The 12,408-nt window shown below is 64.2% G+C and overlaps 1 protein-coding gene across 6 annotated transcripts in view; it reads left to right on the top strand.

Annotated features, from left to right (window-relative positions):
- col16a1 (collagen, type XVI, alpha 1) overlaps positions 1-12,408 on the top strand; it is a 779,331-nt gene that overhangs the window by 584,026 nt on the left and 182,897 nt on the right. For all 6 annotated transcript variants that reach the window (XM_072502210.1, XM_072502224.1, XM_072502220.1 and 3 more), the window contains one exon: positions 11,350-11,418. In XM_072502210.1, coding sequence (XP_072358311.1) covers positions 11,350-11,418 — 69 coding nt within the window. The remainder of the gene's footprint in view (positions 1-11,349; positions 11,419-12,408) is intronic.

Raw genomic sequence — 12,408 nt, 5'->3', positions numbered from 1 at the left:
TCGCAGAGACCCATCCCAGTGCGACAGAGACCCAGCCCAGTGTCGCAGAGACCCAGCCCAGTGTCGCAGAGACCCAGGCCAGTGTCGCAGGGACCCAGCCCAGAGTCGCAGAGACCCAGCCCAGTGACAGAGACCCAGCCCAGTGACAGAGACCCAGCCCAGTGACAGAGACCCAGCCAAGTGACAGAGACCCAGCCCAGTGTCGCAGAGACGCAGCCCAGTGTCGCAGAGACCCAGTCCAGTGCGGCAGTGACCCAGCCCAGTGGCGCAGAGACCCAGCCCAGTGCGACAGAGACCCAGCCCAGTGTCGCAGAGACCCAGCCCAGTGTCGCAGAGACCCAGCCCAGTGCAACAGAGACCCAACCCAGTGTCGCAGAGACCCAGCCCAGTGTAACAGAGACCCAGCCCAGTGACAGAGACCCAGCCCAGTGACAGAGACCCAGCCCAGTGTCGCAGAGACCCAGCCCAGTGTCGCAGAGACCCAGCCCAGTGCGGCAGAGACCCAGCCCAGTGCATCAGAGACCCAGCCCAGTGTCGCAGAGACCCAGCCCAGTGTCGCAGAGACCCAGCCCAGTGTCGCAGAGACCCAGCCCAGTGTCGCAGAGACCCAGCCCAGTGCGGCAGAGACCCAGCCCAGTGCATCAGAGACCCAGCCCAGTGTCGCAGAGACCCAGCCCACTGTCGCAGAGACCCTGCCCAGTGTTCGCAGAGACCCTGCCCAGTGTCGCAGATATTCAGCCCAGTGTCACAGAGACCCAGCCCAGTGTCGCAGAGACCCACTCAGTGTCGCAGAGACCCAGCCCAGTGTCGCAGAGCACCCAGCCCAGTGTCACAGAGACCCAGCCCAGTGTCCCAGAGCACCCAGCCCAGTGTCCCAGAGACCCAGCCCAGTGTCGCAGAGACCCAGCCCAGTGTCGCAGGGACCCAGCCCAGTGTCGCACAGACCCAGCCCAGTGTCGCAGAGACTAAGCCCAGTGTCGCAGGGACCCAGCCCAGTGTCGCAGAGACCCAGCCCAGTGACAGAGACCCAGCCCAGTGTCGCAGGGACCCAGCCCAGTGTCGCACAGACCCAGCCCAGTGTCGCAGAGACTAAGCCCAGTGTCGCAGGGACCCAGCCCAGTGTCGCAGGGACCCAGCCCAGTGTCGCAGGGACCCAGCCCAGTGTCGCAGAGACCCAGCCCAGTGCGGCAGAGACCCAGCCCAGTGCGGCAGAGACCCAGTCCAGTGCGGCAGAGACCCAGCCCAGTGGCGCAGAGACCCAGCCCAGTGCGACAGAGACCCAGCCCAGTGGCGCAGAGACCCAGCCCAGTGTCGTAGAGACCCAGCCCAGTGCAACAGAGACCCAGCCCAGTGTCGCAGAGACCCAGCCCAGTGTCCCAGAGACCCAGCCCAGTGTCGCAGGGACCCAGCCCAGTGTCGCAGGGACCCAGCCCAGTGTCGCGGAGACCCAGCCCAGTGTCGCTGGGACCCAGCCCAGTGTCGCAGGGACCCAGCCCAGTGTCGCAGAGACCCAGCCCAGTGTCGCAGGAACCCAGCCCAGTGCCGCACAGACCCAGCCCAGTGTCGCAGGGACCCAGCCCAGTGTCGCAGGGACCCAGCCCAGTGTCGCAGGGACCCAGCCCAGTGTACCAGGGACCCAGCCCAGTGTCGCAGAGACACAGCCCAGTGCAACAGAAACCCAGCCCAGTGCGGCAGAGACTCAGCCCAGTGTCACAGAGACCCAGCCCAGTGACGCAGAGAACCAGCCCAGTATCGCAGAGACCCAGCCCAGTGACAGAGACCCAGGCCAGAGTTGCAGGGAACCAGCCCAGTGTCGCAGGGACCCAGCCCAGTGTCGCAGAGACCCAGGCCAGTGCCGCAGGGACCCAGCCCAGTGTCGCAGAGACACAACCCAGTGCGGCAGAGACCCAGCCCAGTGACAGAGACCCAGGCCAGTGCCGCAGGGACCCAGCCCAGTGTCGCAGAGACCCTGCCCAGAGTCGCAGAGACTCAGCCCAGTGCAGCAGAGACCCTGCCCAGTGTCGCAGCGACCCAGCCCAGTGTTGCAGCGACCCAGCCCAGTGTCGCAGAGACCCAGCCCAGTGTCGCAGGGACCCAGCCCAGTGTCGCAGGGACCCAGCCCAGTGTCGCAGAGACCCATCCCAGTGCGACAGAGACCCAGCCCAGTGTCGCAGAGACCCAGCCCAGTGTCGCAGAGACCCAGGCCAGTGTCGCAGGGACCCAGCCCAGAGTCGCAGAGACCCAGCCCAGTGACAGAGACCCAGCCCAGTGACAGAGACCCAGCCCAGTGACAGAGACCCAGCCCAGTGACAGAGACCCAGCCAAGTGACAGAGACCCAGCCCAGTGTCGCAGAGACGCAGCCCAGTGTCGCAGAGACCCAGTCCAGTGCGGCAGAGACCCAGCCCAGTGGCGCAGAGACCCAGCCCAGTGCGACAGAGACCCAGCCCAGTGTCGCAGAGACCCAGCCCAGTGTCGCAGAGACCCAGCCCAGTGCAACAGAGACCCAACCCAGTGTCGCAGAGACCCAGCCCAGTGTAACAGAGACCCAGCCCAGTGACAGAGACCCAGCCCAGTGACAGAGACCCAGCCCAGTGTCGCAGAGACCCAGCCCAGTGTCGCAGAGACCCAGCCCAGTGCGGCAGAGACCCAGCCCAGTGCATCAGAGACCCAGCCCAGTGTCGCAGAGACCCAGCCCAGTGTCGCAGAGACCCAGCCCAGTGTCGCAGAGACCCAGCCCACTGTCGCAGAGACCCTGCCCAGTGTTCGCAGAGACCCTGCCCAGTGTCGCAGATATTCAGCCCAGTGTCACAGAGACCCAGCCCAGTGTCGCAGAGACCCACTCAGTGTCGCAGAGACCCAGCCCAGTGTCGCAGAGCACCCAGCCCAGTGTCACAGAGACCCAGCCCAGTGTCCCAGAGCACCCAGCCCAGTGTCCCAGAGACCCAGCCCAGTGTCGCAGAGACCCAGCCCAGTGTCGCAGGGACCCAGCCCAGTGTCGCACAGACCCAGCCCAGTGTCGCAGAGACTAAGCCCAGTGTCGCAGGGACCCAGCCCAGTGTCGCAGAGACCCAGCCCAGTGACAGAGACCCAGCCCAGTGTCGCAGGGACCCAGCCCAGTGTCGCACAGACCCAGCCCAGTGTCGCAGAGACTAAGCCCAGTGTCGCAGGGACCCAGCCCAGTGTCGCAGGGACCCAGCCCAGTGTCGCAGGGACCCAGCCCAGTGTCGCAGAGACCCAGCCCAGTGCGGCAGAGACCCAGTCCAGTGCGGCAGAGACCCAGCCCAGTGGCGCAGAGACCCAGCCCAGTGCGACAGAGACCCAGCCCAGTGTCGCAGAGACCCATCCCAGTGCGACAGAGACCCAGCCCAGTGTCGCAGAGACCCAGCCCAGTGTCGCAGAGACCCAGGCCAGTGTCGCAGGGACCCAGCCCAGAGTCGCAGAGACCCAGCCCAGTGACAGAGACCCAGCCCAGTGACAGAGACCCAGCCCAGTGACAGAGACCCAGCCAAGTGACAGAGACCCAGCCCAGTGTCGCAGAGACGCAGCCCAGTGTCGCAGAGACCCAGTCCAGTGCGGCAGAGACCCAGCCCAGTGGCGCAGAGACCCAGCCCAGTGCGACAGAGACCCAGCCCAGTGTCGCAGAGACCCAGCCCAGTGTCGCAGAGACCCAGCCCAGTGCAGCAGAGACCCAACCCAGTGTCGCAGAGACCCAGCCCAGTGTAACAGAGACCCAGCCCAGTGACAGAGACCCAGCCCAGTGACAGAGACCCAGCCCAGTGTCGCAGAGACCCAGCCCAGTGTCGCAGAGACCCAGCCCAGTGCGGCAGAGACCCAGCCCAGTGCATCAGAGACCCAGCCCAGTGTCGCAGAGACCCAGCCCAGTGTCGCAGAGACCCAGCCCAGTGTCGCAGAGACCCAGCCCACTGTCGCAGAGACCCTGCCCAGTGTTCGCAGAGACCCTGCCCAGTGTCGCAGATATTCAGCCCAGTGTCACAGAGACCCAGCCCAGTGTCGCAGAGACCCACTCAGTGTCGCAGAGACCCAGCCCAGTGTCGCAGAGCACCCAGCCCAGTGTCACAGAGACCCAGCCCAGTGTCCCAGAGCACCCAGCCCAGTGTCCCAGAGACCCAGCCCAGTGTCGCAGAGACCCAGCCCAGTGTCGCAGGGACCCAGCCCAGTGTCGCACAGACCCAGCCCAGTGTCGCAGAGACTAAGCCCAGTGTCGCAGGGACCCAGCCCAGTGTCGCAGAGACCCAGCCCAGTGACAGAGACCCAGCCCAGTGTCGCAGGGACCCAGCCCAGTGTCGCACAGACCCAGCCCAGTGTCGCAGAGACTAAGCCCAGTGTCGCAGGGACCCAGCCCAGTGTCGCAGGGACCCAGCCCAGTGTCGCAGGGACCCAGCCCAGTGTCGCAGAGACCCAGCCCAGTGCGGCAGAGACCCAGTCCAGTGCGGCAGAGACCCAGCCCAGTGGCGCAGAGACCCAGCCCAGTGCGACAGAGACCCAGCCCAGTGGCGCAGAGACCCAGCCCAGTGTCGTAGAGACCCAGCCCAGTGCAACAGAGACCCAGCCCAGTGTCGCAGAGACCCAGCCCAGTGTCCCAGAGACCCAGCCCAGTGTCGCAGGGACCCAGCCCAGTGTCGCAGGGACCCAGCCCAGTGTCGCGGAGACCCAGCCCAGTGTCGCTGGGACCCAGCCCAGTGTCGCAGGGACCCAGCCCAGTGTCGCAGAGACCCAGCCCAGTGTCGCAGGAACCCAGCCCAGTGCCGCACAGACCCAGCCCAGTGTCGCAGGGACCCAGCCCAGTGTCGCAGGGACCCAGCCCAGTGTCGCAGGGACCCAGCCCAGTATACCAGGGACCCAGCCCAGTGTCGCAGAGACACAGCCCAGTGCAACAGAAACCCAGCCCAGTGCGGCAGAGACTCAGCCCAGTGTCACAGAGACCCAGCCCAGTGACGCAGAGAACCAGCCCAGTATCGCAGAGACCCAGCCCAGTGACAGAGACCCAGGCCAGAGTTGCAGGGAACCAGCCCAGTGTCGCAGGGACCCAGCCCAGTGTCGCAGGGACCCAGCCCAGTGTCGCAGGGTCCCAGCCCAGAGTCGCAGAGACTCAGCCCAGTGTCACAGAGACCCAGCCCAGTGTCACAGAGACCCAGCCCAGTGTCGCAGAGACTCAGCCCAGTGTCGCAGAGACCCAGCCCAGTGTAGCAGAGACCCTGCCCAGTGTCGCAGAGACCCAGCCCAGTGTCACAGAGACCCAGCCCAGTATACCAGGGACCCTGCCCAGTGTCGCAGGGACCCAGCCCAGTGTCGCAGAGACCCAGCCCAGTGTCGCAGGGACCCAGCCCAGTGTCGCAGGGACCCAGCCCAGTATACCAGGGACCCAGCCCAGTGTCGCAGAGACACAGCCCAGTGCAACAGAGACCCAGCCCAGTGCGGCAGAGACTCAGCCCAGAGTCACAGAGACCCAGCCCAGAGACGCTGGGAACCAGCCCAGTATCGCAGAGACCCAGCCCAGTGACAGAGACCCAGCCCAGTGACGCAGGGACACAGCCCAGTGTCACAGAGGCCCAGCCCAGTGATGCAGGGAACCAGCCCAGTATCGCAGAGACCCAGCCCAGTGACAGAGACCCAGGCCAGTGTCGCAGGGACCCAGCCCAGTGTCGCAGGGACCCAGCCCAGTATCGCAGGGACCCAGCCCAGAGTCGCAGAGACTCAGCCCAGTGTCACAGAGACCCAGCCCAGTGTCGCAGAGACTCAGCCCAGTGTCGCAGAGACCCAGCCGAGTGTCGCAGAGACCCTGCCCAGTGTCACAGAGACCAAGCACAGTGTCGCAGGGACCCAGCGGACCCTGCCCAGTGTCGCAGGGACCCAGCCCACTATACCAGGGACCCAGTCCAGTGTCGCAGTGACCCAGCCCATTGTCGCAGAGACCCAGCCCAGTGTCGCAGAGACCCAGCCCAGTGTCGCAGAGACCCAGCCCAGTGTCGCAGAGACCCAGCCCAGTGTCGCAGAGACCCAGTCCAGTGTCGCAGAGACCCAGCCCAGTGATGCAGAGACCCAGCCCAGTGCGGCAGAGACCCAGCCCAGTGCGGCAGCGACCAGCCCAGTGTCGCAGAAACGCAGCCCAGTGTCGCAGGGACCCAGCCCAGTATCGCAGAGACCCAGCCCAGTGTCGCAGAGACCCAGCCCAGTATCGCAGAGACCCAGCCCAGTGCGGCAGAGAGCCAGCCCAGTGACAGAGACCCAGCCCAGTGTCGCAGAGACCCAGCCCAGTGTCGCAGAGACCCAGCCCAGTATCGCAGAGACCCAGCCCAGTGCGGCAGAGTCCCAGCCCAGTGCGGCAGAGACACAGCCCAGTGCAACAGAGACCCAGCCCAGTGCGGCAGAGAGTCAGCCCAGTGTCACAAGAGACCCAGCCCAGTGACGCAGGGAACCAGCCCAGTATCGCAGAGACCCAGCCCAGTGACAGAGACCCAGGCCAGAGTCGCAGGGACGCAGCCCAGTGTCGCAGGGACGCAGCCCAGTGTCGCAGGGACCCAGCCGTGTTGCAGGGACCCAACCCAGAGTCACAGGGACCCAGACCAGTGTCGCAGGGACCCAGCCCAGTGTTGCAGAGACCCAGCCCAGTGTCGCAGAGACCCAGCCCAGTGTTGCAGAGACCGAGCCCAGTGTTGCAGAGACCCAGCCCAGTGCAGCAGAGACCCAGCCCAGTGTCGCAGAGACCCAGCCCAGTGTCGCAGGGACGCAGCCCAGTGTCGCAGGGACCCAGCCCAGTGTCGCAGAGACCCAGCCCAGTGTCGCAGGGACCAAGCCCAGTGTCGCAGGGACCAAGCCCAGTGTCGCAGAGCCCCAGCCCAGTGTCGGAGGGACCCAGCCCAGTGTCGCAGAGACCCAGCCCAGTGTCGCAGGGACCAAGCCCAGTGTCGCAGGGACCCAGCCCAGTGTCGCAGAGCCCCAGCCCAGTGTCGGAGGGACCCAGCCCAGTGCTGCAGAGACCCAGCCCAGTGTCCCAGGGACCAAGCCCAGTTTCGCAGGGACCCAGCCCAGTATACCAGAGACCCAGCCCAGTGTCGCAGAGACACAGCCCAGTGCAACAGAGACCCAGCCCAGTGCGGCAGAGAGTCAGCCCTGTGTCACAAGAGACCCAGCCCAGTGACGCAGGGAACCAGCCCAGTGCGGCAGAGACCCAGCCCAGTGACAGAGACCCAGGCCAGTGCCGCAGGGACCCAGCCCAGTGTCGCAGAGACACAGCCCAGTGCGGCAGAGACCCAGCCCAGTGACAGAGACCCAGGCCAGTGCCGCAGGGACCCAGCCCAGTGTCGCAGAGACCCAGGCCAGTGCCGCAGGGACCCAGCCCAGTGTCGCAGAGACACAGCCCAGTGCGGCAGAGACCCAGCCCAGTGACAGAGACCCAGGCCAGTGCCGCAGGGACCCAGCCCAGTGTCGCAGAGACCCTGCCTAGAGTCGCAGAGACTCAGCCCAGTGTAGCAGAGACCCTGCCCAGTGTCGCAGCGACCCAGCCCAGTGTCGCAGAGACCCAGCCCAGTGTCGCAGTGACCCAGCCCTGTGTCGCAGGGACCCAGCCCAGTGTCGCAGAGACCCATCCCAGTGCGACAGAGACCCAGCCCAGTGTCGCAGAGACCCAGCCCAGTGTCGCAGAGACCCAGGCCAGTGTCGCAGGGACCCAGCCCAGAGTCGCAGAGACCCAGCCCAGTGACAGAGACCCAGCCCAGTGACAGAGACCCAGCCCAGTGACAGAGACCCAGCCCAGTGACAGAGACCCAGCCCAGTGTCGCAGAGACTCAGCCCAGTGTCGCAGAGACCCAGTCCAGTGCGGCAGAGACCCAGCCCAGTGGCGCAGAGACCCAGCCCAGTGCGACAGAGACCCAGCCCAGTGCGACAGAGACCCAGCCCAGTGTCGCAGAGACCCAGCCCAGTGTCGCAGAGACCCAGCCCAGTGCAACAGTACCCAACCCAGTGTCGCAGAGACCCAGCCCAGTGTAACAGAGACCCAGCCCAGTGACAGAGACCCAGCCCAGTGACAGAGACCCAGCCCAGTGTCGCAGAGACCCAGCCCAGTGTCGCAGAGACCCAGCCCAGTGCGGCAGAGACCCAGCCCAGTGCATCAGAGACCCAGCCCAGTGTCGCAGAGACCCAGCCCACTGTCGCAGAGACCCTGCCCAGTGTTCGCAGAGACCCTGCCCAGTGTCGCAGATATTCAGCCCAGTGTCACAGAGACCCAGCCCAGTGTCGCAGAGACCCACTCAGTGTCGCAGAGACCCAGCCCAGTGTCGCAGAGCACCCAGCCCAGTGTCACAGAGACCCAGCCCAGTGTCCCAAAGCACCCAGCCCAGTGTCCCAGAGACCCAGCCCAGTGTCGCAGAGACCCAGCCCAGTGTCGCAGGGACCCAGCCCAGTGTCGCACAGACCCAGCCCAGTGTCGCAGAGACTAAGCCCAGTGTCGCAGGGACCCAGCCCAGTGTCGCAGAGACCCAGCCCAGTGACAGAGACCCAGCCCAGTGTCGCAGGGACCCAGCCCAGTGTCGCACAGACCCAGCCCAGTGTCGCAGAGACTAAGCCCAGTGTCGCAGGGACCCAGCCCAGTGTCGCAGGGACCCAGCCCAGTGTCGCAGGGACCCAGCCCAGTGTCGCAGAGACCCAGCCCAGTGCGGCAGAGACCCGGTCCAGTGCGGCAGAGACCCAGCCCAGTGGCGCAGAGACCCAGCCCAGTGCGACAGAGACCCAGCCCAGTGTCGCAGAGACCCAGCCCAGTGCAACAGAGACCCAGCCCAGTGTCGCAGAGACCCAGCCCAGTGTCCCAGAGACCCAGCCCAGTGTCGCAGGGACCCAGCCCAGTGTCGCAGGGACCCAGCCCAGTGTCGCGGAGACCCAGCCCAGTGTCGCAGGGACCCAGCCCAGTGTCGCAGGGACCCAGCCCAGTGTCGCAGAGACCCAGCCCAGTGTCGCAGGAACCCAGCCCAGTGCCGCACAGACCCAGCCCAGTGTCGCAGGGACCCAGCCCAGTGTCGCAGGGACCCAGCCCAGTGTCGCAGAGACACAGCCCAGTGCAACAGAGACCCAGCCCAGTGCGGCAGAGACTCAGCCCAGTGACACAGAGACCCAGCCCAGTGACGCAGAGAACCAGCCCAGTATCGCAGAGACCCAGCCCAGTGACAGAGACCCAGGCCAGAGTTGCAGGGACCCAGCCCAGTGTCGCAGGGACCCAGCCCAGTGTCGCAGGGACCCAGCCCAGTGTCGCAGGGTCCCAGCCCAGAGTCGCAGAGACTCAGCCCAGTGTCACAGAGACCCAGCCCAGTGTCACAGAGACCCAGCCCAGTGTCGCAGAGACTCAGCCCAGTGTCGCAGAGACCCAGCCCAGTGTAGCAGAGACCCTGCCCAGTGTCGCAGAGACCCAGCCCAGTGTCACAGAGACCCAGCCCAGTATACCAGGGACCCTGCCCAGTGTCGCAGGGACCCAGCCCAGTGTCGCAGAGACCCAGCCCAGTGTCGCAGGGACCCAGCCCAGTGTCGCAGGGACCCAGCCCAGTATACCAGGGACCCAGCCCAGTGTCGCAGAGACACAGCCCAGTGCAACAGAGACCCAGCCCAGTGCGGCAGAGACTCAGCCCAGAGTCACAGAGACCCAGCCCAGAGACGCTGGGAACCAGCCCAGTATCGCAGAGACCCAGCCCAGTGACAGAGACCCAGGCCAGTGACGCAGGGACACAGCCCAGTGTCACAGAGACCCAGCCCAGTGACGCAGGGAACCAGCCCAGTATCGCAGAGACCCAGCCCAGTGACAGAGACCCAGGCCAGTGTCGCAGGGACCCAGCCCAGTGTCGCAGGGACCCAGCCCAGAGTCGCAGAGACTCAGCCCAGTGTCACAGAGACCCAGCCCAGTGTCGCAGAGACTCAGCCCAGTGTCGCAGAGACCCAGCCGAGTGTCGCAGAGACCCTGCCCAGTGTCACAGAGACCAAGCCCAGTGTCGCAGGGACCCAGCGGACCCTGCCCAGTGTCGCAGGGACCCAGCCCACTATACCAGGGACCCAGTCCAGTGTCGCAGTGACCCAGCCCATTGTCGCAGAGACCCAGCCCAGTGTCGCAGAGACCCAGCCCAGTGTCGCAGAGACCCAGCCCAGTGTCGCAGAGACCCAGCCCAGTGCGGCAGTGACCCAGCCCAGTGTCGCAGAGACCCAGTCCAGTGTCGCAGAGACCCAGCCCAGTGATGCAGAGACCCAGCCCAGTGCGGCAGAGACCCAGCCCAGTGCGGCAGAGACCCAGCCCAGTGCGGCAGCGACCAGCCCAGTGTCGCAGAAACGCAGCCCAGTGTCGCAGGGACCCAGCCCAGTGTCACAGAGACCCAGCCCAGTATCGCAGAGACCCAGCCCAGTGCCGCACAGACCCAGCCCAGTGTCGCAGGGACCCAGCCCAGTGTCGCAGGGACCCAGCCCAGTATACCAGGGACCCAGGCCAGTGTCGCAGAGACCCAGCCCAGTGTCACAGAGACCCAGCCCAGTATTGCAGAGACCCAGCCCAGTGCGGCAGAGACCCAGCCCAGTGACAGAGACCCAGCCCAGTGTCGCAGAGACCCAGCCCAGTATCGCAGAGACCCAGCCCAGTGTCGCAGGGACCCAGCCCAGTGTCGCAGAGACCCAGCCCAGTGTCGCAGAGACCCAGCCCAGTATCGCAGAGACCCAGCCCAGTGTCGCAGAGACCCAGCCCAGTGTCGCAGAGACCCAGCCCAGTATCGCAGAGACCCAGCTCAGTGTCGCAGAGACCCAGCCCAGTGTCGCAGAGACCCAGCCCAGTGTCGCAGAGACCCAGCCCAGTGTCGCAGAGACCCAGCCCAGTGACAGAGACCCAGCCCAGTGTCGCAGAGACCCAGCCCAGTGTCGCAGAGACCCAGCCCAGTGTCGCAGAGACCCAGCCCAGTGACAGAGACCCAGCCCAGTGTCGCAGAGACCCAGCCCAGTGTCGCAGAGACCCAGCCCAGTGACCGATGAAAGAAATAAGAGAATAAAGATGGAGTTCGCTTACCAGTGATCTTACCTGGTCTGGCTGATTTGTGAAGCCAAACCCGTGCCCGTGTGGTTGACTCTTCTCCGTGCATTGTCCCAGCAACATGGTGAACAAACTGAGCAAATGTCTGCCTTGTGGCTGATACCAACCGTCCAATAATGATGTTTTAAAATTTATCCCGGAAAGAGCGTGAGTGTCACCTATGGACATTTTCATGTGGAGTCCATGGGCCTGTAATCCAGGCTCCTGAGTAAGATTACTTTCAGAGAGATACTAGAAGCAGTATGGAACCAATTATTTAAAAGTACTTTATCTTGCCTTTTAGGGACAAGCTGGTGAGCACGGGATCCCAGGTCACCCTGGAGCCCCTGGTGTGGGGTTGCCTGGGATACGGGTAAGAACCATCTATTCACTTTAACCTCCAACTACAAGCCACCCCACAGCCAAGGGTGGATTAGCTGTTCCCCCTCAGAGCAACCATTGTCACAATGTCTTGGTGAATGAAAAGTGGGGTTGTTGCAATTCCTCACACCTCTCCTCAGGGCCCCTGAGTCATGTGGAGAAATGTATCTAACCCTGTGTTGCAACTGTCCTGGGAGTGTTTGATGGGGACAGTTTAGACGGATCTTTACTCTGTATCTAAGCCTGTACTGTACCTGTCCTGGGAGTGTTTGATGGGGACAGTGTAGACGGCGCTTTACTCTGTATCTAACACCATGCTGTACCTGTCCTGGGAGCGTTTGATGGGGACAGTGCAGAGGTAGCTATACTCTGTATCTAACCCCGTGCTGTACCTGTCCTGGGAGCGTTTGATGGGACAGTTGTGGTAGTATGCATTAGGGGTCATGTGGGACTGTGAAGCCATGATGTCATTGGCTGACAGATCCCGGGTCCTGGTTGGACGTTGACCTCTAGCTCCGCCCTTAAGGCGGAGTATAAGTACCTGGAGTCCTCCCCCGCAGGTAGTCTACTACTGAACTGCGGGGGAAGCAGTCACGCTTAATAAAGCCTCATCGACTTCACTCTATTCATCTCTCGGAGTCTTTGTGCGCTACAATTTATTAAGCGTGACTAAAGGACTATGGAGCTCAGGATCATCCCGGAATGCCTGAGGATCAGCTCCCACGCAGTGAACGCGGCAGCAGCTTTCAAGCACTGGCAGACTTGTTTTGAGGCCTACCTCAAAACGGCCACCTTCCGGGTCACAGTAGACCAAAAACTACAGGTCCTGCACTCGAGGTTAAGCACGGAGATTTTCTCTCTCATCGAAGACGCAGAGGATTTCCAGACGGCGTTCGCAGCACTAAAAAGTCTCTATGTCCGCCCAGTAAACCAGATCTACGCTCGCTATCAGCTCGCAACGAGACGGCAAAGTCCCGGAGAA

The sequence above is a fragment of the Scyliorhinus torazame genome, chromosome 1 (assembly GCF_047496885.1).
Source record: "Scyliorhinus torazame isolate Kashiwa2021f chromosome 1, sScyTor2.1, whole genome shotgun sequence".
NCBI classification, from domain to species: Eukaryota; Metazoa; Chordata; class Chondrichthyes; order Carcharhiniformes; family Scyliorhinidae; genus Scyliorhinus; species Scyliorhinus torazame.
The sequence above is the reverse complement of the archived record's forward strand: the minus strand, read 5'-3'. Positions and strand labels throughout refer to the sequence as shown.